General features: G+C 38.0%; 1 protein-coding gene across 1 annotated transcript in view; it reads right to left on the bottom strand.

The window, feature by feature from the left end:
* The window catches only part of Rapgef6 (Rap guanine nucleotide exchange factor (GEF) 6), a 206,744-nt gene that overhangs the window by 45,572 nt on the left and 138,653 nt on the right, over positions 1-22,519 (bottom strand). The window contains exons 16-17 of the mRNA XM_005376072.2: positions 13,171-13,411; positions 5,383-5,540 (exon numbers count right to left, since the gene is read on the bottom strand). Coding sequence (XP_005376129.1) covers positions 5,383-5,540; positions 13,171-13,411 — 399 coding nt within the window. The remainder of the gene's footprint in view (positions 1-5,382; positions 5,541-13,170; positions 13,412-22,519) is intronic.

The raw sequence follows: 22,519 nt of genomic DNA on the forward strand, positions 1-22,519 counted from the left end.
CTGGCCTCTAGAACTAGATGTTTGCTAAAGTTCTGGAGGCTGAGCATCAGCAAGTGGTACTGGCTGGCCTTAATGGACTGGTTTTTATCCCTTTTATTACTTTCTTCAGAAGAATTTATTCACAAAGACAGGGTAAAAATTTGTACGTATTTCATGTTTTCTTCCTCTGCTGCTGTAACACTTTCTGTGAAGGAACGGCTGTATACATTGCTGAACAGGATGAAACAGCCACACTCTGTTATGGTCATCTGTTCCCCAAGTGAAGGACATATTACTTGGTAGTCACATAAAGTAAGTAAAGCAGCATAAATGGGTACTTCCACAACAGATCTGCAAACGGGACTGCCCAAAGGGTACCCCGTAACTCAAATCTGGACAAATCTGTTAAGGTAATGAATGTCAAATTCAAAAACAGAGACATTAAGAGCTGGGTGTGGTGGTGCAAGCATGTAATCCCAGCACTTGGGAGGCTGAAGCAGGAGGATTGTTGCGAGTTTGGGGCCAGCCTGAACTGCATAGTGAGACCCTGTTTCAAAAAGACCAAAAAAAAAAAAGCCCAACAAAACAGAGACATTAGAGAAAACTTTCTGTTCACTGACATCATTGACAGTGTAAACTTTTATTTTAATGCTGTTATATATATACTATATATATATTCTTTACAAACATATTTGATGATAGTGGAACAACATACATGTTAAGCGTAATACTTGGTATGGTACATGACAGATGTATGAATGTTACTTGAAGAATAGTAAATATGAGGTTAGAATAAAGCTGAATCAAAAAGGAAAAATGATCTAATAATTTCAAATTTTACGAATGAAGCTAAAATGCCCACAAAAATAAAATTTTATTATGAGGGCAAAACAGACAAAGATTCTAGAATCTCACAGTATTTCTTAGTCTTGAGATTTGTATTGTAAGAAATTCTCTGTAACAGGCAAATGAAGCAAAGAACAGAAACCCCAAATATCTGCACTTCCAACACACACACTTTCCAAGGTGCGAACTGTGATCTCACGTGAGTAGAATAAAACTATGAGTTGTGGTTGTTCTTCTATCTGCTGTTTCTATGCTGAAAGAAACTGTCAATGAGTCTTTGGTTGACCAGTATTGCATGTCTATATCTGTTTTCATGAGAAGCCACTTTGAAGATATCAATATGTAATACAACCACCATTGTTAATTCCCTACCACTTTGTTTGTAACTCTGTATTGTCTGTATTGTGCTTGTGATATGTTGTAAAATGTTGTATGTCTGTTAATGTTTCCCTCCTTTTATCCTTAAAATAAAAAAAAACAAAAACAAAAACAAAAAAAAACTATGAGTTGTTTGAGGGTTTATGCTTGAGCCCGAGATTACACTACAAATAGGAGCCCTCATGTATCGTAGAGGATCTTAAAGAAGATCTTTCACTCTTGTTTACAGTGTTAATTGCTGAATTATTAATATTCTATTATTAATCACTGAGTGCATGCCAGGACCAGCAGTGTTTGTTCGAGGTGGTGAAGATACAGTGACGAGTGAGATAAAGTCTCTGATCTCAAAGGGATTCACTGAGAAAATTCAAGAGTAAATGGTGGTCCAGTAGCAGACAATGATCAAGTCAGTAAGATACCCCAGAAATAGACAGTAAATATTTTAGGTTTTGAAGGCCAATAGGCAAATCCACAATTTCTGTTTTTGTTTTTTGAAACAGGGTCTTGCTATGTAGTTCAGCCTGGCCTTCACGCATGTAGCTCAGGCTGGCCCCAACTGACTGCAATCCTTCTAACTCAGCCCCCTGAGTGCTGAGATTACTGGTGTGCATCACCACACCCGGGAAAATATGTATTTCATAGTTATTTACATAAAAAAAGAAAAATAATTTCCACAGAATTTTTATTGATAAAATTTAAAATATAAAGGGAAATACAAAATATATAGAGATACATGAAGAGAGACTTAGACAACACTTAAGATATCCACTCACAGGTAAATGGATAAAAGAATCCAATTGGTTGTTTATAAAATTTGGTAGAAGCCAGGAGTGGCGGCACATGCCCATAATCTCAGCATTCTGGAAGTCTGAGGTAACAGGAACACAAATTCAAGCCTAACCCGGGCAATTTAGCAAGACTTAAAAATAAACAAGTAAATAAATTTAAAAATAAATTTTTAAGTTCAAAATTTAAAAGTAAACAAGTAAATAAATACGTATGTAAATAAATAAATAAATACATAAAATAAAAAGCGCTGGGGATGTAGCTCAGTGAAAGGTCCTTGGTTCAATCCTTAGTACCACCAAAAGGAAAAAAAATTTTTTTCTGTAGAATATTATATCTTGATGTAAGAAATTATTCAAGATATTTTGCTAAATGAAATTTATAAATGGAAGAAAAGTATAACATTTTGTTTAGGGTAAAGGGAACAGTACATACATTTTTTCTGTACAATGCAATTTCTACAAGAATGTATTGGTAAATTAATAATTTGTAAATTCTGGGGAATGGGAGATGTATACCTATCCTTTCTCTGTAGAATTTTTTAAAACTGTGATTATATATTCCTTTATAATTAAAAATAGCAAAAATAACTCAAACTTTTGGTACAGAAATACTTAAGTTTGCTACACTAACTAAATCAAATAACGATTTGTACTGTTAAATGAAAAAGTAGGCAAAAAAAGGTCTACATCCAAACTAAAAAAAAATTCAGTTCCAAATTTCTTTTAGCTTTACTCAAATTCTTTAATTTTCATCTTGTATTACTGGGTCAAAATTCTGAAAAGTTTTTCCCTAGTTATAGAATAGCATAAAACATATGTTTTTAGAAAATAACTAGAAGAATAAATGTTAGTTAAGACTATCTTATAAATGGAAAGAAAATGTCCGCTTCCTATTTCATTCAATTCTGCATCTTTTAAAAAATAACAAAATATTATATAGAACATGAGCAGGAGAATGCCAAATACTTACAGTAAAAACCAACAGCTGTATGCAGCAAAAGTAAAGCAAAATCATAAAAAAGTCAGCAATCAAAAACAAACTGTTCAGCAGTTCTGCTCACTTTCATTTTGATGTAATAATTTTAAACATGCAGAATAAACATAGGTGTGCTCAAAATTGATTAACAGTAATCAAAGTTAGCTGACATCACACAAATACTACAATGTATATGTATAATGTACAGAGCTAACTTTAATGCTATTATTTATAAAGAGCTGAACTTGGAAGTTTTGGGTAGTATTTTTTCAACATAAATAAGTAACACCACCTCTAGATAGATGGTCTTTTATATACACATTTAGGGGTTGAAAATGGGATTTATAAATTAAATACCTACGCCATGTGTGTTCATTTATATTATTGATATGAGCATATGTTGCAGACTGAGCCATATCAGACCTTCTCTAAACAGATTTTTTTTAAAAAAAGCATCTTCAGTCCTGTTAAGATGTTTCTAAGGAGAGAACTATGCAATCAATCTGAAATCAAGTTGGGTAACAGCTCCTCTCTAGAGATTTGCATTTTAGTCCCATGGTGTTGAACAATTTCTGCATTTGAATAATTTCAACCTTTTTCTGTTGTTTCCCCAGCACTCTCTTCTCCCTACCACCTCATGCCTTATTCTCTCAGTCCTGCTTTCTACATATGCCCGTGGCAACAATACAACTGTAAAATTCATTAAGCCTATTAATCATAGGCCCCCAAATACCTATCTTAGAAACAGACATATATTCAGCTTGTGAAAATACTGCATTTATGAATATCCTATATGGTGTAAGAAGTACCATTGTTGTTTTTTTTTTTTTTTTTTTGAGACAGGGTCTTGCTATGCAGTTCAGGGTGGCCTTGAGCTCACTTTTTAGCCCAGACTGGCCTCGAACTTGCAACAATCCTCCTGCCTCAGCCTCCTGAGTGCTGGGATTACGGGCCTGCGCCACCATGCCAGGCAGAAGTACCAGTGCTAAACACATATACACAGGCACACAAATAAATTTCTATTCTATCGTGTGATGTACCACATAAGACCATGAAAATGTCCTGGGAACTTCTGAAAGATGAGATGGTGACTGCAGCACAGGGGGCTTGGGCTTCCCAGCTGAAATAAGTTAACATTTGAGTTCTGCATGGATGGATAAGAAAGTACACTGGACATACAGGAAGAGAACTCTACAGGTGGCAAACACGGGCAGAGAGTTTTGAAGGTCCAAGCTAAACTGCAAAAAGGATGACTTCACCGTGGGTAGAATGTCTGGAGGCAAGAAAGGAGGTGCACCCCAGCAGTGCTTCCTCACCCTGGCAGTGGCATTTATTTAATGTGCCTGACAGCAAACCAAGTTTGTAGTTTTCCTACCTGTGGTACTTAATGCTTCTGTTCTTATTTTATTTATTTATTTATTTACTTTTTACTGTATCAGGCAAATAACTTTATATGCTGGTAATAATCTTTATAGTAACTTCTTATAAAGCAACTAGATTGATTTGTCTCATGTCTCAGGCCTAATACAGAAACGGCCAGAAATATCTAAGCAAAGTAATGATTCCTTAAAATTTCTTTCCTAGAAAGAAAACTGGTAGCCACACAGAAGGTGGGATGTACAAAAGCACATCACTGGGTTTAGTCATCTCTATTGGTTAAGAGGTAACTAAAATAAAAAGGAAGAAATAATGTATGAAATGACCTTCACTAAGCTGTGTATGCCATGTCCTGACATTTTCAAAATGCTATAGTAAAACGAAATTTATTACCACACTTCTACTTTCTTTTTCCTAATACAGAGATTTATGTAACTGAGTTTCCTTTTTACAGTAGTAGCTTCTGACATCTGAAATATCCTAATGCTGGTGGAAGCACAATAAAATGACAAAATAACTTTCAGTGTTGAGACAAAATTCAGTGCTCTAAGAAAATTACTAAGAAGGCCAGCGATATAGCTCAGCAGCATAGTGCCTGCCTGGTAAGCGTGAGGTCCTGAGTTCGATCTCCAGTACCAAAAAAAGAAAAGAAAATTACTAAGAGATTTTTATATATTACAGAGGAAATAAGTGTGGCCACTTAGATTAAAATAATCTGCCTCATTCTTTTCCACACCCTGGTTAACATATTTTTTGACTGCGTACTATGTGTGCTTGAATTTACCTGTTCAGATAACAACTACCTAAATCTGTGGTCAAATGAAGTCCTTTTAAAATGGTCTTTTGTTCCATTTCAGAGGAAGTACTACTCAGTGTAGGTAAGAAGATAAGGTCTTCGTGTCAGCTGTTTACATGAAGTCATAATCCAGAAGTCAGAGAAGGGGCTGCAAGCGACCCTAGGACTTGCTGCTTGAAGCGCGACCATTACCTGTCCCTTAGGCACCAATGGGACTGCATGAGCTGACACACCAACATTACCTGAAGGGTTGGAAAAGTCCAACATGCTGGTGGTCGGCTGTAGAAGATCAGGGCTGCTGGATGAGAGTGTCCCAGGAATAGGCATTATAGCCAGGCTGTGTCTACAATGTCTCGTCCCCACAATGCTGTCATCCTGTGACTGGCTCAGGCCTCCATCGCTTCAAAGGAACGCCAGACATCACATGAAGGGTTAGAGGGCATTCAACAGCAAACAGCTCTATGCTCTGTGTACTAAGGCATAACAGGGTTAATTCTAAGTGGTGAACTAAGCAATTCGATTAGATTTTTAAAAACTGGCTGGAGATGTAGCTCAGCGGCACAGCGCCTGCCTGGCAAGCACAAGGTCCCAAGTTTGATTTCTAGTACCAAAAATAAAGAATTTTTTTAAAAACAGGACAACTATAATGGTGAAGATAGCAGTAAGATATTTTTAATCAATACATTTAAGTAAAATTTAATTTATACATAATTCCACTACTTCATAAAGAAAAGTCATGTTTAGTTTCTACTGTTTTTACTAGAGAAATTAAACCTAATTGTCCAGAGAGCCCTTAACATTTCCCAGCCCCAGGGAGCCCCGGTATCAGTACCCACCGTGCACAGCAACACGACACAAGTGTCCCTCTGCCCACACGACAGCCCTCCATGCAGCAAAATCAGACAGAAGGTAAACCTGCAAGGCATTTCCCTTACTGCCTCAAGAGCAAGCCTTAATTAAATGGTCTTATTAAAGCAAATAAAAGACATCTCCTTTATTTTAGAAGTCTCACACAGCAATCCCGAATCCACCTTAAACAACAACAACAACAACAACAACAACAAAAAATAGGCTGGGCATATAGCTCAGTGGCCCAGCGCCTGCCTGGCAAGCATAAAGTCCTGAGTTCAATTTCTCATACCAAAAAACCAAACCGAACAAACAAACAACAACAAAAACTGAAACATAACACTATCACTTAATTTCTATACAGCCCCCAACAGTAGTTTAACTTCACAGTGAAACAGTTACACAACAACAAGACAGCAATACAAAAAAAGATTTCTGTCAGCATCAATAACCCAAATACTACCTTGTAAGGGTTGTCTTTACATTACTAGTACAACCGATGCTTTCTGTTATACTAATTCCCATGTAAATTTTATTCAGTTCAGCATTCTGCCCAATACTTGCTTAACATACAAAGAGATATCACAGAAAACTTACCTATTATGACAGAATGGATTATGTTAGTGTCTTAAAAATGAGTGAAAAGGGATATATTTAGACTAGGTTAGAAGTCGAATACAGGATTTAGGCAGATTGGAAAGTGGTTCAAGATGGAGAGTTTAGGGTTGTCAAATAAACAGCTAATGCCTGTTAATAGCCAGATGAGAGCCAGGACAAGAGCTGAGGAGAAAGGCAGGCGCATGAAGACGTGCAGGAAAGCCAAGACTAAAGTTTTACAAACAAGCTATGATGCCAGACAGACCTGTGTTATTAGCTTTGACCTCAGGCAAATTTCTTTCTGTCACTGGACCTTGGCTTTCCTAATCTATAAATGTGAACAACACAGTACTATTTACACCCCAAGGCTCTTATAAGGATTAAATCAGGGGACTTGGGTGAATATTTTGGCACAGAAGAAAACAGGATTTTATTTTTGTTTTTTAATAGTAGCAAAGTTTTACTAAAGTGGGAAAAGAAACAGGCTCTGCAGAGTGAGTTGGGGCCAAATGAAAGTGGAGAAGTACACCCTACAGCCAGAGGGCGGGCTACCCTGAGGAGGCACAACAGCCAGAACTCCTACTTCTATCACAAGCAAAATGAGAATAGTACAAACCTTGAAAGGAGAGACACTTATTTTAACTAATTTATACTAAAAACAGAGAGGGACAGTATAGATACAGGAAAGGCACTGTACAAACAGGGAATTTATTACTAGACAGCAAAGGCAGTCTAGTCTCTAAGGCAAAAGAAACGTTTTGTTTGTGCTTACCACACACTGGTTCCTAACATCTAGATTCCCATTCTTAGTTATCACAGTCAAATGTTTTCAGTTAACAGGAAAAAGGAAGTTCTCAGTTTTTTTTTATTTATACTTTTTAAAACACATATATGTATTTGTTTCTACGAGACAGAGGCTCGCTGTGCAGCTCAGGCGGCTGGCCTTGAAGTCTCGATGGAGCCCAGGCTGGCCTCTCTCAGCTACTCGGCCTCTCCAGTGCAGGGACTGCAGGTGTGCGCCACCAAAGCCACCGAGTTTTCAAGGAAAGGAAGTGAGTGGCATCCGTTGCAACAAGGTAGAGCTAAACCTATAGCCAAACAACTTCATAACTTCCTTTTCACTTTAATTTTCAGGAATTTTTTTCATTCTTAAAGTATGCCATGGTTTAAGATTTTGGATTTTTTTTGTGGTACTGGGAACTGAACATCCTTTTATTTCTTACTGACGCTATTTAACATTAACTCTGTTTTTTAAATTAACCAACATGATACAATACAGCTATAACCATGGAGAGCTGGTTATAAGTTCACGGTAACTAAGGTGCAAACATGTACATATGAAAATTATACTGGCCATATACAACCCATGCTATGACAAGAACAAAACAGTATTTAGCTGGCAAAACAGCCATGCTTGATGCTGAATTGATAAAGCCTATTTTTCAAAATATGTCATTTCTTACCCTAAAAGTCTCCTGAAATGTGATGCAGTAACAGAAACAAGACATTTGAAAAATTCCTTGATAATTCCCTAACACTAAATTTACTCAGAATAAGTTTCATATTGTGTAACTAAAAAGGTCACAAAATGGTACTTACGAGAACAAAAATAACCCCAATATTAAAAGCAAACAAAAATATTGTTAAGAAATTTGAAAGAAAAATAATTCCTGAGAAGCAAGCAAGCAATCTACATCTGGAATGTTATAATAAAAAGTACAAAGATACTACTTATCCAGTTGTGATTAAAGAAATAAAATAAAAGAGTGATTTAAGAAAAGGAAATCAGATTGCCTGAATTGTGAAATATTCTCTGGTCAATAAAAACCACATTATGATGTCATAATTTATAGATGTTCTGCAAATCAGTAACTTTTTTCTTTGAGACTGAACCCAGGGTCTCATACATATGAGGCAATTGCTCTATATTGAGCTAAAACTCCAGCTTAATAACTTCTTTTTCACTTAATTTTATATTCTTTCATCTTAAAGTATGTCATAGTTTAGGATTTTGGATATTTGTTGTTGTTATTGTTGTGCTGAACTATATTCCCAGCCCTTTAATTTCTTTCTTTCTTTTTTTTTTTTTTTTTTGCGATAAGAGTCTCACTAAGTTGCTAATTTGTCCAGGCTAGGCGTGAGCTCGCAATCCTGCTGCTTCAGCCTCCTAGTGCTTGGTATTACCCTCTGAGGTCTTGTCCTTTTTTTTTTTTTACATTTCAACTTTTTTATTGAATTTGTAATAAAGGAGGTAGTGGGAAGGGTGAACACTTAGAATCACAACCCGTATTAGATACCGGGGAGAGAAAAATTACATTAAACCAAGAAGAGGAGAAGGGAGAGTCAGAGGGGACCTTGCCCACCTTTCAACATCAGAAACTGGAGGGAAAGCAAAGGGTCAGGAGAGGAGAAGCAGACACTCTGCCATCTGTCCACCCCGCCTGGGCTGGGGGTCCCCACCAGCAGTTCCCAGCACAGGGCTCTCTCATCCCGTGCGCACCTGTCACGCCTCCCGACGCCCACCTGGCGAGTGTCCAAGGTTAGTCTTGGCCAACAAACAGGAGGCGTTGGGGATGGGGGTCCAGAAGGGTCAGCAGAGACCCCCAATACTGATTCTCCTCTGGCTGGAGGTGAGCAGGAAGGAGACACAGCTCAAATTCTGAGCAGAAACAGGAAGAGGGAATCCTGCCAGCTGGAGGTGGGGAGACCCTGTACCAGATCCACACCTGCACCCCTGCAGAAAGGCTCATGGGTACTGAAGACAGTGGTGAAAAAGCTGAAGGGGAAAGCACCAACACCAAATAAGAAGTGAAAACCCCAGTACCACCCAACGGCTGGAAGCCCTGTTCCCTCTCTGGAGCTGGCCCCTCTCTCTGGAGGTTTCTTTCTGGGATCCTGGGGCTTCCGGCTCCCTCAACCTTCTTTCTGTTGATGCCGGCTCTGCATACTAGGCACTCCTGCCGATCTGGCTGTGTCTCCAGACACTGATGCAGGCAGGGCCAACAGCACAGGTGGCCACACCGACTGGCGCTTCCCGAGCGGTCTCCGAACATATATTACATTCGAAGGTCACCCCCACCCCCATCCTCCTCCTCTGCTCTGCCATGGCCGGTTCTCATTTTTCCTTGTCCCCTATTTTTAAGAAGTGACTGCTGCTAAAGCGACTAAATATGACCTTCTGCAATGGCTCCTTGGCACACAGGAGATATTCAGAAACTGCAGAATTAAATAATTAAAATTTTAAAATCTCAAAAACTATTTGAAGTAGGAATCCTGCAGAGTACAGACAGCAAAAGGGGAAAGTTACCTGTAAAACCCTAACTTATAAAAAAAGTCATGGCGAATATCTCATTGTTTTTCCTTCTAGTCATTTTTGTGTTCTGCAGTACAGGTCAGCCAATCCCTCATAGATGGACTTTTAGACTATTTCCAATTTTACTTTGTTAAAGGTAATATAACTAAAAGCACCTATATACACCTCCATCTAACGACCTGAAATGGGATTAGTGAATCAAAGGATAGGGCCATTTTTAAAGCTCTGAATAACAAACTGTCCCAGTGCTTTACAGACAGCCTGGAGCTGTGACCTGGGCCTCTAGTCCCAGCTGTCCTGAGGCTGATGCAAGAAGATCACTTGAGCCTAAGAGTTGTTATCAAAACTTCATTAACAAAACAAAACAAATGAATAAAAACAACCTTTACGGGAGACAGTATCATTTTATATTAGCACAGCAGTCTGCCCGTCCTATCTACTTTACATTCCCCAATTCTGGTACTGTTCTTTGTTAATCTTTTTTTTTGTTTTGTTTTTGATTTTTCTCCGGTACCAGGAACCGAACTCACGACCTTGCGCTTGCCAGGCAGGCGCTTTTGCCACTGAGCTAAATCCCCAGCCCCTCTTTGTTAATCTTTGTCGAAACAGTATTCTGTCTTAAATCATATATCCTTGCTTAGTACCAGGGTGGATCATTGAATTCATATTGTTTCTCTATTGAAGTTTGAGTGATTTTTTTTCTAATTGGCTTAGTTTTTAAGACTTCTCTAAACAAAGGACAGTACATTTCTATGTTGTTGAAAGAATTATCTCAATGGTGGTGGATACACTCCAAGTATTTTAAATGTATGTACAAAATGCCACAATGAAACTCAATATTCTGTATAATTAATATACACTAATAAAAATGTACATGGAAAAACTGTCTTGAGTTCACTTCAAATGATTAAGTACCAAGAAATATACACTCATTTTCAAAAATGCAAAGTGGCCTGACAGATTAAAAAAAAAAATCAGCTCTTCTCACAAAAGATGTTCCAGACATCTTTACGACTTCTGACAGAATATTCTGTTTTCTGGTATTTACGATGCAAACATTATTAGCATTTTACTTCACTGAAACATGTTTAGAAGAGACATCCAGGGTATATGAACTTCCAAAGTGCAGCACATTTTATTCACGTTTGTACTCTAGCCAACGTGCTAGCACAAAGCAAAGGACTTGATAAATGCTTACTGCTTAATATAAATAAGAGTAAATTAAAATATCCCTTTGGAGTGTAAGTAAAACTTTCCCTACTACATCTTTCTTTTCTTTGGTACCAGTATAAAGTGATAATGCGGAAAATACTCAACTGACTGCTCCTGGAGACTCAATTTCTTTGTTTCCTGTTGCAACCAAAAGTAGAACCCATGTACAGTAACTAATTCTCATGCCCCAAAGGATAATGTGGAGGTGAGCTACTTAGTGTCCCGAAACATGAGCATAGCTGGCTAAGATGAGATGCTAACAAGCTGAGCGGGTCATAATTAGTGTTCTCTGGTGTTAGATGGTCTAACTGTGCCACCAGTCAAAATGAGAACCTGTTCACTCCAGACCCAAACCATCAGGGTTTCTGGACGTGGAACTCAGGGCAATAGTTCCTAAGGAACACTCTTCTGCCTCCTGATCACTCAGTTTTTTCCCTATTTCTCAGTAACTTCCGGTCATTTCAAACTGTCTCCATCTCTTCAGTATTGGTTGGTCCATTCTCCTCGCTTTGCTCCTATTTGTGAGAATAAGATTTTCTTATAGTGTTTGCAGCAGAATATTAAGGGACTTTGATTTTTTGTTTTGTTTTGTTTTTTGTAGTCCAGGTTGTCCTGCTTGCTATGTAGTCCAGGCTGGCCTTGAACTTACCAAAATCCTCCTGCCTCAGGCTGCTGAGTGCTAATATTATAAGCGTGCACCAGTATGCATGGCTAATGTTGATACTTTAAAGTTGTGATTTTTATATACGAATTACCTTAAGGACATCAGTCACCCAGAAAGGAATAAGTAAAGAATTTTCTAGAAACGAAAGTGATTAGGAACAAAGCTCAGGACATTTCAATCCTGTTGAGTATCAAGTTAAGTGAAGAGCAAATTACTTCTCTGATCGGAAATAAGAACTCATGAAGAAGAGCATTTCTTGATCTTGGATATCTGAGATTTTCATTGAAAAAAAATATGGAAAATTGTGCTTGATTGAATATGCTTCTTTTCTTTCACTGACTAAAACAATGTCTTAACTTATGGAACAAATATTAATTGGATGCCCACTCTGTGCTAGGTATTGATCAGGAATTTTGTGATTGGTTTAGAAAATTGATAATGTAAAATATACACATAGTAATATACACGAGAATAATCTACCAGAGTAATATATACCAGAGTCACTTCCAATCATGTCACTTCAGTGGACTGATTTAATCTGTATTTAATTATATAGCTTAATTTATAATAAATTTATACTTATTTTATTTGTATCTTTAGCTATTACGCAGTTATGGTGGCACCTCAGTTTTGAGATAGCAAATAGTTTTGAGTATATGCCTATAGTTTCAGCACTGTGGGAGGCTAAAGCTGGAGATCACCTGGCCTCGGCAACTTAGTGAGATCTTGTCTCAAAATAAAAAATTAAAAAAGGCTTGGGTATATAGCTCAGTACAAAGGTCCTAGCTCAAGCCCCAGTAATACACATGTATACACATACCACACACAGATTTGATTAAAAAGTTCAGTATTAGAATTCATGACGGAATAAATACTGCTTTAAAAGGAAGACAACTTTTTTTTTTGTGGTGGTGCTAGAGATTGAACTTGAGCCATCACAGTGAGCTAAATCCTCAGACTCCCTCTTTCCTCTTTTAATTCTGAGGCAGGCTCTTACTAAATTGTCCCGGTTGATCTCAGACTTGGTATCCTCGTGCTTTAGCCTCATAGAGTGCTGAGATGCCCAGCTAGGAAAGATGATGTTTACTAAAGAACTGGGAGCAGTCAACGTGTCCCGAGGTTTAAATTATCCAACTTTCGACATCAGGGGATTGAAAACTGGACTGGCCAGGCATGGTGCACATGCCTGTAATACCACCACTCAGAAGGCTTGAGGCAGGAGTGCAAAGAGTTCAAGACTAGCGTGAACTACATAGCTGGACCGTGTCTCAAAGAACCAAAACACAACCAACTAAAATCGAAACAATACAAACAAAAACTCAAAAGGGATCCACGCCTCACCTCCCCACAATAAAAACTGTATAACCCTATAAGACTGAGTTTGACATTACCTACCTAAATAGTTTTGGAGGTAAGATACTAAACCGGGTTTTATCCAAAATCTTCCTGATTTTGTTTCTTCCACCTGAAACAGTATTTGCTTTAACTTTCTTATGTCCTTTCTCCTGTGATGTCTGTTCAAGATCTCCTGGTACATCTTGGATTGAATGACGATTACTTTTTTTTTCAGCAATTTTGGGAATATGAGGGACACCAGATTTCTCTTGTTCGGTCCTACTGAGCAACTCTTTGAACACTGTGAAAATAAATAAATAAATTTATCAGTTCTTCTCACTAGAAAATTTTAACATCAAATTTTAAGGATAAACACAATCTATTTCTATTATTTGGCTTTTTGTAGTCCTAGTCACATCAACATGATCAAACTTATACCCATCCTTTATCTATCAGTTATATCTACTCTTCAGTTTTTCTACCAGACTATACTTATGATGTTATTCAACAGTTACTCCAAGTACAAAGAATGATCTTATTTTTTGTTTTAGGAATAAAAGAAAGCAAGTGTTTTTCACAGACTCAAAGACAAGTGAGATTGAAATGAACTAAGCCTTAAGAACAAGTCATAATATTAATAGCCTGGTATTCAGTTGTAAAATCTGTATTGTTTTGAGGGTTTCTTTTTCTTTACAATTAACACATTTACTGTATATATAAGTGGGATTTGGTGTGGTACTTCCATACGTACACACAGCATGCATTCACTGCATCTAACCACTCCTTCCCCAATGTCTTGCTGTCTCCTACTCTTGCCCTCACCCCACTTCTGGTCCCTAGTAATCACTACTTTCAGGTCGATTTCTTTTTTTTTGTTTCCACAAATCACAACGTACTTATCTTTCTATGTTTGGCTTATTTTCCTTAACAAGATGTCCTTCAATTTTATCTATTTTGCTGCAAATAACAGAATTTCTCTTTATGGCTGAATAATACTCCATTGTGTATATGAGCCCTATTTTCTTTATCCATTCATTCACTGATGGATAGTGAAGAGTGCTACAATAAACACAGGCATTTGGGTGTCTCTTTTATATGCGGATTTCATTTTCTTTGGATATACACCCAAGATATATACTCAAGAGTGAGTAGCTGGATATATACTCAAGATATATACTGAGTGAGTATATATTTGGATATATACTCAAGCGTGAGTAGCTGGATCACACTGTAGTCCTAACTTTAGCGTTTGTTTGTTTCTTGAGATTTCATCTCACTATATAGTCCAGGTTGGCCTTGAACTCACTAGATAGCCTTTGCTGGCCTTGAAAGCTGAGTGATCCTACTGCCTCAGCTTCGTGAGTGCTAGAATTTGTGCCATAGTTCCCAGCTTCAGTTTTAAGGTTTTTGGGGAACCTCCTCAATGTTCTTCACAGTAGCTATACTAATTTACATGACCAACAACAGTATGTAAGACTTCCTTTTTCTCCATATCCTCGTCAGCACTTACTTTGGTCTTTTTTGAGAACAGCCATTCTAACTGGGGTAAAACTGCTATCTCATTGCAGTTTTGACTTGCATTTCCTTCAGAGCTAGTGATACTGAGTGTTTTACATATATTTATTGGCCACAATCAAAGTACAGTACAAACAGACAAAAAGCACATTTTCTGCCTTCAAAATAATAGAAATATTTAGGAGTCATCTTTCAAAGACCCTTCTTGCTTTAAATTCAGTAAGTTCTTTTAGTGTCTATTTTTAAAGTTTTAAGTCATATGGTAAAGATAAAACTTTATTTTCAAGCTAAAATCAAGACATTCATCCATCCACGAAATATTTACTGACCTATATGTCAGTGCACTACACTACTTTTTTGCACATTTCTCTAGTTGTGGAACTTATACTGTCAGTCTAAGATTCCCGTTACAGAGAGAGCCTTTTGGGGGAACACAAGACAGTAAGAAGGAGCAACCTTCCTTAAGTAAATCACTTTGTAGGAAAAGAAAAGACTTTGACTAGGCAAAGGGGAGAGGCAAGGAATCCTTCTAGGTAGAGAAAAATCTCAAGTTCAGTCCCTGTGGTAGAAGAAAAGCTCCAGAAAATGAAAATGAGTAGAGAACAAGGTAGAGAAGTCTGTATCGATAACAGTCTGTATCGTCACTGGACCTGTGCATATAATTATAAGTAAAAGTTAGAGGAGTTTATAATTTGTAGATGAAGAGGAGATACAACTTGTTAAATTTTTTAAGTGTTAAAGAAAAAAAGGATGGGCTGGGGATTTAGCTCAGTGGCACAGCGCCTGCCTGGCAAGCGCGAGTTTGTGAGTTCGATTCCTGGTACCGGAAAAAAACAACAACAACAAAAAACCCAGAAAAAAAGGATGGAGGGTAATGTACTTACCATGCTATTAAACAGCCATAGCAGACTTTACAAATATTTCAGAAATGAAGGTGTACAAGAATTCACAAAATTTTTAACTATTTGGCTACATGAAAATTAAAAACATCTCTCTCTACATGTGTGTGTACACACAGAAAATAAAGCAGCAAAAATACCAACTTGATAGGTAAAAGTCTCAAAGACACAGGGGTAGGCAGAGAGTTCATGAACAAAAACCAAACTGCACAGGAAATACTTCAAAGAATTAACGGTTGGGATCTCATCTTACTGAAAAGTTTCTGCACATCAAAAGAAATCACCAACAGAGTAAAAACAAAACCCACGAATTGAGAAAAAATTTTAGCCAACTGCCCCTCAGACAAAGGACTTCTATGTAGAACATATAAAGAATTTTAAAAAAATCAGGCCCCCCAAATTTAAAGACCCAATCCAAAAATAGGCATCTGAGATGAATATGCACTTCTTAGAGGAAGAAATGGCAATGGCAAATAAATATCTGAAAAAATGTTCAACATCATTAGTCATTCGAGAAATGCAAATTAAAACAACACTGAGATTCCATCTCACCCCACAAAGAATGGCTATCATTAAGAAATCAACCAATGACAAATGCTGGGGAGGCTGTGGGGGAAAAGGGAACCCTACTCCACCACTGGCGGGAGTGCAGACTGGTGAAACCACTGTGGAAATCAGTTTGCAGAGTCCTCACAAAACTAGGATTAGAAGTCCCACTTACCCCAGCTATTCCCATTCTGGGTATTTTTCCACAAGAATTCAATGATATATATGCACCCATGTTTACAGCAGCACAATTAGTCATAGTTAAATCTTGGAAACAACCCAACTGCCCATCAACTGAGGAATGGATAAAAAAGATGTGATATTTTTATACAATGGGGTATTACTCAGCTATAAAAAAAGATAAACCCAAGGCTTTTATAGGTAAATGGATGCAACCAGAGAGCATACTCGTAAGTGAAATAAATCAGACCCACGTGTGTAAGCATATTGTCTCCCTAGTCTAAGAACATGAAAGAGAAAATAAAACCCAAAATGTACACTATGAAAGGGAAACAAATTGCTCAAAGGAAGCAACAACTGGGATGAGGGAAAGAAGAAAAGGCAAGTACTAAAGTCTGTTTTATATATAGATAGATAGCTAATTCATGATAGCTGATGTCTGGTGGTTTATTGAGGGGAACAGCTAATAAATTTTTTTTTTTAATACTTTGACCAATTTTGCATGCTTATATCTGGTAATCTGAAAAACTTTTGTGAAGACAACAATTTGTGGTATAACAATCATTGGTGAATTCCTAGAATCCTGTCTAGTGAAACTATGTCTTATCTTTAATGTTCTTTTAAGTTATCATTTTCTATTTCCCTTTAATGATTTGATCAATCTATTCTTACATCTGATAATCTGAGCAACTTTGTTGAAGATAACAATATGCAATATAACAACCACTGTTAATCTCTATCACTTGGCTTGAAACACCGTTTCATTTTTAATGTCCTTGCTTTGTTTGTATTTTGCTATTCTTTTTTTTCTATTCTCTTTAAAATAAAATAGAAAAAATGAAAAAAATATGAAAAAAATACCAACTTAAGGAAAATATCTACAACCTTTTAAACAAAAAGATACTGTCCTTTATTTACAAGGTGCTAAAACAAATCAGAAAAAGATAAATTACTCAATACAAAAATGGACATATTGAAAGACTTTAGAGAAATGTCAAAGCACACACACAAGGTGCTCAACCTCAGTCATAATTAAAGAATGTACATCAATAAAGTTGATTAATGCACTGCAGAGGGATTGTTACCACTTGATAATGGAATGGAGATTGGGATAAAAAAATAAATCCTTGTAGAACCTGTCAAAAGTGATTCCATTTTGAGAAATTTATCTTACAGATATATTCATATAAGCATAAAAGTACAAAAGATTTCTATTATGTAATTGTTAACTGTGAAAACTAAATAATTTAAAATGTCCACCAATAGGACATGGCTCAATAAATAAGGCACAGAAGCAGATAAATCTGCAGGAACTGATGTGAAAGGTACAGAAGGGGGTATATGGCATGGTCCCATTGTGTGTCTTTCCTCAGTATTTTAACTTTCAAAATGTATGCATGTTACTCTTATTTAAAATGATGATAACTTATCTGAGTGGGATGTTTGTTAGAAGGTGTCACAAAGTTGTGAAATGAACAGGAATCTAAAATTCCAGAGCAGGAAAAGGGTACATTTTCTTCTTCAGGGGCATTTGCTGAATTTAAACATGAGGTGAGGCTCAGGCAGAGCAAAGAGGGGAAAGAATACTTTGGATGGTTGTTAGGATTGGGATAAAAAGTAGGATTCAGAGTTGCTCAAAAGCAGCAACATTTTCCTCCATGGGACATCTGTTAGTGAGGTAATGGAAAAAGCTGCGGACTAGCTAGGAATTTCTTACAATCTTAATGCACTTAGAGACAAAGTCATACAACAGGGAGAGGCTTGCAATTACTACATGGCAGAGTTATCCCTCAACCTGCCTGGGGTGAGGGTTAAAGAGCTAAGCTCAAAATGGAGGCTAGAACTTACAAAACAGAAGAGATAGAAACCTACCAGACTCTGAAGCCAAATACATTCCTTAGGCAGAGACTAGGGGATGAGAATAGGAAGAAAAAGCTAAAAAGGAAAAGTGAAATTCCTACAATCTCCTGGTACTGGACGACAAAATCCACCAAAGAAGGGCCTGCATCAAGCAAGTCATTAAGTCTTGCTCTTAACTTCAAACTACTAAATATAGTATAGTAATTCTGTAGTCCAGCCTGACCCAGTTCAATTCCCGCATCCTGTCTGCTTAAATAAAGGAAACAGCAAATACTGAGAAAGTATTCTCATCTTCTCTAAGGTTCTTTTATATGAAGTAAAGTACAGCATCAAATTTATCAGATACACATAATAAAAAATAAGGGTAGGGGAACGAAAAGAATCTAAATGTTTGTGTTAACATATACATGGATTTACAATAGCCACTGTTAATGTATTTTTTATTTTTTGATTTTTTTGAAACAGGGTCTTGCTATGTAATTCAGGCTGGCCTCGAACTCGTGGTGATCCTCCTGCCTCAGCCTTCTGAGTACTGGGGCTGCAGGTGTGCAGCACCATGCACAGCTATGTAAATGTATTTTAAAATACAGAAGAAATAAAATGAATAAAAGATGGAAATCTCATGCCTATAAAAGAGGTTTAATGTATATTCTATAAGTGAAAAGTTAAAAATCTAAAATTAAAGTCATTGCACATGTGTGACCTCAGACAGTCTGCTAAAATGACTTTGCTAAAATCCTGAAAACTTCCAAACTGAAGCAAAAGCGAGAAAAAAAACTAAAAGAACAGAAGAAAAAGAGGCGTATGGGGCACAATCCTTTTAACACACAAGTAACCCGTTTCCCACGTGGAAGAGACAAAGCGGGTAAAAGCAATGCGACATGAAAATGACCCTGAAATTTCTAAAACTGATCAAAGACAAATACATTTAAAAGACCACCAACTGCCCAAGTAATTTGGGGGAAAAACCCCACCAAAAATGACAACAACAATGCTGGCAGGCCCCTGTAACACTGCAGACCGCTCCCATCAGCGCTGTGTGTGCACGGCACCGCTGACGTTTCTTGGCTGGCTTTTGTGGGCTGTGACTCCAGGGCTGTTTCCAAAGCCTGCACAGTGCTGTGCAGCTCGGTCTGGCTTGTGCCACCTCACGACTCGTGTGGGACCTGAGGAGACGTTTCCTTGCAATGTCAGTTCTCAAGGTCAGTATCAGATACTGTTAAACCATGTATGCACAGGTTAGGGGCAAGCCCGGGAACTCAGACACAGCTTTGTGGGTTTCTCTCTCTCTCAGCTCAGTGATAAATCCAGTATTTTCAAATTCACTAAGCTTCCTTTTTGGTCTCTAGAGGGAAACTACACAGAGACTCTGAGTCAGGCAGCAGGAAGTGGGGGAGACAGACAGAGTGCGTATGTGGGGCAATGAGGTTGGCCCTGCCCTCTTGGAGCCACAGGTCCACGCAAGGGTGAGGAAAGTTGCCCTCCCTCAGAATTCTGGCTCCTGCGGGCTCCTGTCACTGCCATGGGACTGTTGCGGGTATGAGGCCTGAAGCAATGGAGAGAAAGGAAACAAAAATAGGGGACTTCTATAACTGGGCTTTTGGAGTTCTCTTTCCAATTCCTGAAGCCAGGTTTCTCCTGGTTCTCTTGCAGTTTGTACCACCAGTACTCACACTCAGATTTCAGGTTACCCGGAGGTCATCCTGGATATATTATAGAGAAAAAAAGATAGTGAATTCACTGACTGTGATGGTATTTTGAATTCTGGAGTCCATGTGTGATCTACCTGTTGCCATCTGCTTTTCGAAGTTCTCACATAGGTGGGTCATTTTTCTGTCCAGGTGTTACTGTTAAATTCAGTGGAAGATGAAGGGTGGCATACAGTTATTCCACCTGACCTAGAACTGCAGCACTTCACTTAATTTTTACCTTCATGCACATAAGAAGCAATCATACAGCCTGTGCTGGTATGCAGGAATGCCTGTGCTTTTGTTTGTTCTGGCTCATCCTAACTTTAAGAGTGTCTTACAATCTTTGGTTGTTTGCTTGACTCTGCTCTTGAAAATTTATTTCTAGAATAACAGACTGCTGTCAGCATGTACTTACTGGCTTTTGTCCAGGACCAAGGTCAAAATGTAAGGTTTTTCTGTGTTCCCTAGATTGGGAAACTAGAGCACAGTCCCCGTTCACTTCAGAGTAAGCCTTTCAAGGCTCCAATCCTCACAAATACTGGGAGTGTCCCAGCCTTTGGTGGGCACTAAACTAAGTCTCTGGGTTTACCAAACAGCTCTGTCTCTGAGCTACATTTTATGAATGGGAAAAATGTTCCTGGCCAAAAAAAAAAAAGGCATGCCTTTGGGGTACAGCCCCAGGAATGTGGAAGGCTTTGACGTATCCATGGTCTGGGTTTCATTTTATCTTTTTCTGGTGTCTACTACTGAAAGAGGCTCAGTCCCTCAGTTGCCTTTTCTATACTTGTAAAAGCCTGAGTGCAAAAAATGGCTTCCTTTTACCTCTTTGAGGTCAGATAGTGCTTCATTATCTTTTTAGATATTTTTATGCTTTTGTATACCTATTTTTTATCTTTCTCTTTGTTGCTGTCTTCAGTCAACACTAAAATTAGAAAGTAGACATAAATTTTTAAGATTCAGGTGCTCAGGTCATGGACCCTTTACATCAGAAGGCACATCTGGGCTGGGGATTTAGCTCAGAGGCAAAGCGCCTGCCTGGCAAGCGCAAGGTCGTGAGTTTGATTCCTGGTACCGGAAGAAAAACAAAGACAAAGAAGCCACATCCTTCTTTCACTCTGTGGGAGTCTCTGCTACTATTTCCTAAGTATTTTGTGAAAATATATATGTACTTACATATGTACTTTAAGATCTCCTAAATAGTGCTCAATTGTATCTTATCTTTTTGTTCTATAGTTTGAGGGTCCTTGCAATTCTTGCAAGAACCGTATGAAAAAAAGTTCGAGAAAATGAGGCATTAGGAGACTAATCGGTCCAAGGTGACACTGGGAGATTTCTTGAACTTTATTATTACTGATTACTTTGAGGGGTTCCTTGAACCCAAAGAGTGCTCAGCAACGTCTCCAAAACCTTCCCCCCTTTTTTGAGTCAGGGTCTTGTTAAGACGCCCAGGTTTGCCTTGAACTTGCAACCCTCACTCCTCAGCCTCCTGACTAGCAGGAAGTACAGATATGCTCCACCACACCTGGCTACACAGAACCCTCCCACTGAATGCTTTTGTTATGGCTATCATAATTTATGTCAACCTAAGAGCTGTTTCTTTGTTGTTACTGTTTTCCTCTAACACGCTGCTCTTGGTTCCCCCTATCCCCTCTCCAAGGATGAAGGAAAACAGTTCCCATCATGGTGGTCAGGAAGTCTCAAAGAATTTTTAAATTGCTGTATGCCCAGTTCTACAAGTCTTTTTTTTTGTCTCTTTCTTCCATTATTTTTTGTAAGATTTGTAGGATGACTGATTATGCCCCCCACCATGCCCTCTCAATGCTGGCTCCTTAATATTTGGTGATCTCTGGTTGAGTTCAAACTAATACAAAATGATCAAATATGGTTTCCTCTGGTATCATCTAAACATTTTCTTGGCACAGCTTTCCTTTCTTTTTTTTTTTTTTTTTTCCTCATTTATGGGTATTTTGCCTGCAAGGTTTTATGCTGGATGACTTCAACTCTACTTCATGGTAATGCCAGAGCTACTAAGCTTTTATTGTGGGCACCGTATCTAGACCAAAATGTTCCATTTCTACAAGTGTTGTTGTTTTTTTTTTCTTTTCTTTTTTTTTTTTGGTACCGGGAATTGAACTCGGGACCCTACACTTGCCAGGCAGGTGCTTGTGCCACTGAGCGATAACCCTGGCCCTCTACAAGTGTTTTACAACTATTTCTTTGAGACACTCTCTGGTGTTTTGCTTGGCTGAGTATTTTACCTGGGGCAAGGAGAAGACTGACATGTTCCTCCTTTTGCAGCACCATGAAACTCTTACCCTTTGCCACACCCAGTCTAAGGTTCTTGGGGATAATTGTATGCTCACCACTCAATTCCAGGGGCATGGCTTGCCCACCTTTCATATCCTTAAGACCTATTTTTCCTGTCTTTTGTTGTAGCACACTTTATTATGGTATCTCTATATATAATTTTTTTAAATCAAGAATCATCACGTGACATGGACAAAGAACTTAAAGGGAGGATCCTTGAAAGAGATCCTTACATGAGAACCCCATCAAATAGAGATGGAGAAAGTAAAGCTTGGAGAAACTAAATTAATTCCTCCAAGGTAACACAGAGAGCTCTGCTTTTATATTTTTCAAAATTTTGTACTCCTTTATTTTAACTTATAGGTTCACGCTTCTACATACTAGGCCAAACTCAAGGAACCCCAAGAACTG

Source organism: Chinchilla lanigera, unplaced genomic scaffold (genome assembly GCF_000276665.1).
Source record: "Chinchilla lanigera isolate Chin_1 unplaced genomic scaffold, ChiLan1.0 scaffold00007, whole genome shotgun sequence".
Lineage (NCBI taxonomy): Eukaryota > Metazoa > Chordata > Mammalia > Rodentia > Chinchillidae > Chinchilla > Chinchilla lanigera.